At 37.4% G+C, this 3,662-nt stretch overlaps 1 protein-coding gene across 1 annotated transcript; it reads left to right on the top strand.

Annotated features, from left to right (window-relative positions):
- LOC109343253 (uncharacterized mitochondrial protein AtMg00810-like) lies at window positions 1,700-2,734 on the top strand (the record flags this gene model as incomplete). The annotated part of the gene is made up of 1 exon (XM_019581473.1): window positions 1,700-2,734. A coding segment is annotated over one exon (1,035 nt), but the record flags the coding sequence as incomplete, so codon positions are not given.

Raw genomic sequence — 3,662 nt, 5'->3', positions numbered from 1 at the left:
TCTAATTGATAATGTCCTTTATGTTGAAGGACTAGAACATAACCTTTTGAGTATAAGCCAACTCTGTCATAAAGGTAATCGTGTATCTTTCGATTCTGATTGTTGTATCATTCATGACATTATATCTAATAACGTAAAATTTATTGGTCATCGTATAAATAATATTTACATGGTTAATTTGGATGATGTCACTACATTATTTTCAAAATGCTTTATTTCTAAAGAAGATGACATCTGGCTATGGCATAGACGTGTTGCACATATCCATATAAAGCATCTAGATAAATTATCATCAAACGAACTAGTTGAGGAGCTACCAAAATTGAATTTTAAAACTAAAGAGATTTGTGACACTTGTCAAAAGTGTAAACAAACCAAAAACTCTTTTAAAAATAAAAATGTGATATCCACCTCAAGACCTTTGGAGCTACTCCATATGGACTTGTTTGGACCATCACAAATCATGAGTTTTGGTGGTAGCTACTACGCTCTAGTTATTGTTGATGATTTCTCTAGATTTACATGGACATTATTTTTATCAGCAAAAAGCGACGCGTTCAAAACTTTTAAAAATCTTGCCAAGCAAATCCAAAACCAACTTAACCTAAAAATAATATATATACGAAGTGATCACGGGGGAGAATTTGAGAACTTTCAGTTCGACAAATTCTGTGATAAGCATGGCATTTTGCATCAGTTCTCTGCTCCTCGCACTCCACAACAAAATGGAGTTGTTGAGAGGAAAAATCGCGTTTTAGAAGAATTAGCGAGAACCATGCTTAATGAAAGTAACACCCCCAAATACTTCTGAGCTGATGCAGTTCATACTGCATGTTATTTTATAAATCGAGTACTCTTAAGGCCAAACTTGAACAAAACTCCTTATGAACTTTTAAAAGGCCGCAAACCAAATATATCCCATCTTCACGCTTTCGGTTGCAAATGTTTTATATTAAATAATGGAAGCGGGCTTTAGGGAAATTCGACTCTAAAGCCGATGAGGGAATATTTTTGGGATACTCGATTCATAGCAAAGCCTTCAGAGTCTTTAATAAATATTTAATGCAAGTTGAAGAGTCTATCCATGTACAGTTTGACGAATCTTCTCCAAAAGAGAAGAGAAAGGTCGTTTCTAATGATGTTGCAAGTGCTTTGGAAGAAGCATAGTCAAAGGACATGGATAATGAAAAAAGGAACTAATGAAGAATGTCAAACCAAACCTCAGGAGCACTCAGATATGCCAGCCGTGTGGAAAACCAAGAAAGCTCACCCGATTGACAAAGTAATAGGTGACATATCTACGGGAGTGGTAACCCGTAGTTCCTTACGAAATTTCTGTAATTTTGTAGCTTTTGTATCGCAAATTGAGCCTAAGACCGTTGATGAGGCCATTGAGGATGTACACTGGGGTATAGCTATGCAAGAAGAGCTAAACCAGTTTGAGCGCAATCATGTGTGGGACTTGGTCCCCAAACCTAATGATCATCCCGTAATTGGTACTCGATGGGTCTTCAGAAATAAACTTGATGAATCTGGCTTAATAATTCGAAATAAAGCACGTTTGGTGGCCAAAGGCTACAACCAGGAGGAGGGTATCGATTATGACGAAACCTACGCTCCTGTAGCCAGACTAGAGGCCATCAGAATGCTTCTTTCCTTTGCATCCTTAATGAACTTCAAACTTTTTCAAATGGATGTAAAAAGCGCCTTCCTGAATGGATACATTCAAGAAGAAGTTTATGTTGACCAACCGCCTGGTTTTGAAAATTTTAAATATCCGAACCATGTTTACAAACTTAAAAAGGCACTATATGGTCTCAAACAAGCTCCTAGAGCTTGGTATGACAGACTTAGTACCTTTCTTTTAGAAAAAGGGTTCGAGAGAGGCTTGGTTGACACAACGCTTTTTATTAGAAAATCAGAAAATCATGTTCTGCTTGTACAAATCTATGTAGATGACATAATATTTGGATCTACTAATGATATCTTGTGTAGAGAATTTTCTGAGATGATGCAGGGGGAGTTCGAAATGTCTATGATGGGAGAACTCACATTCTTTCTAGGATTGCAGATAAAGCAGCTAGAAAGTGGGATATTCATCCATCAGGCGAAATACTGCAAAGAGCTACTCAAGAAATTTGAAATGGACAAATGTAAGGAAGCTTCCACACCTATGGCATCTGCTTGCTACTTAGACAAAGATGAGAAAGGAAAAGCAATCGAGGTAACGAAGTATCGTGGTATGATTGGGTCTTTACTTTACTTAACTGCAAGTAGACCTGATATCATGTTCAGTGTATGCATGTGTGCGAGATATCAATCATCACCTAGAGAATCACACTATATAACTGTTAAAAGAATCATGAGATATCTAAAAGGAACTATTAACATGGGATTATGGTATCCTCGGGATGCCTCACTATCCTTGGTGGGTTATTCCGATTCCGATTTCGCCGGATGTAAGTTGGATCGGAAAAGCACTAGTGGTACTTGCCACCTATTGGGCAGTTCATTAGTAGCATGGCACAGCAAGAAGCAAGCCTGTGTTGCTTTGTCCACCGCTGAAGCGGAATACATTGCCGCTGGTGTGTGTTGCGCTCAAATCCTTTGGATGAAGCAGCAACTTAAGGACTTTGGTCTTAAACTTGAAAAGATCCCAATAAAATGCGATAATACAAGTGCCATTAACCTATCCAAGAATCCCGTTTTGCATTCTAGAACAAAGCATATAGAAATTAGACATCATTTTTTGCGTGACCATGTACAAAAAGGTGACTGTGTTCTTGAATTTGTGGAAACATCTAAACAGTTAGCAGATATTTTCACCAAGCCCCTTCCCAGGGATACCTTCTATGTTCTAAGGAGAGAACTAGGAATTCTTGATGAACAATATCTTGTTTAAAAATTGTTTAGCTGTTTGCATAAATTGTCTTGCTTCTCTATGCCTATGTGTTTCATGTTTGAATGATATATGTTAAAAATGCAAAAATATATCTCTTGATTAACTTCTTAATGTGATTATATATGTCTCGATAAATCTGTAATAATGCATACGTGTGTCCTAAAAAGTCGAAACCACTCTGCTGCCTAAAAACGAAATTTTCTCTGATTTAATCGATTATGCCAATAGTTAATCGATTACCTGGGCTTCATTTCTGGAAAATTCAAATTTTCTAAAACTTAATCGATTAAACAGCCCGTTAATCGATTACCTGGGCAATTTTTTTTGAAAATTCAAATTTTACACTGTTTTAATCGATTAAACCATCCCGTTAATCGATTAAAACCAGTACGTTAAAGGCAAACAGTGTCTCGGTCTTGCACTTTTTCTGACCTTTTCGCAACCTCTTTGCACAGCAGCTCGGTTTTACACTTTTTCGGCATTTTCTCAACCTCCTTTATGCTTTGAGTCTCTGAATCAGTACCTCAACTAATCCAAGTGCACTAAGATAGGAAAAACCTCATCCTAACCCTCTGAAACCATCAATAAATCGCACCTTATCATCCTCATTCCACCCCGTTCCCAATTTTCCACCACATCAAACCCTAGGTTAAGTTTGCCTAAATCCTTCTCTGCTCATTCAACATCAATTCGGGTTCAACAATTTCAATGGAGCAAGGTCGCACAAAAAGGGTCAAGACTACAGCTAACCGTGTACGAA

Source organism: Lupinus angustifolius, chromosome LG01 (assembly GCF_001865875.1).
Source record: "Lupinus angustifolius cultivar Tanjil chromosome LG01, LupAngTanjil_v1.0, whole genome shotgun sequence".
Lineage (NCBI taxonomy): Eukaryota > Viridiplantae > Streptophyta > Magnoliopsida > Fabales > Fabaceae > Lupinus > Lupinus angustifolius.
This window is presented reverse-complemented; position numbering and strand designations above follow the sequence as displayed.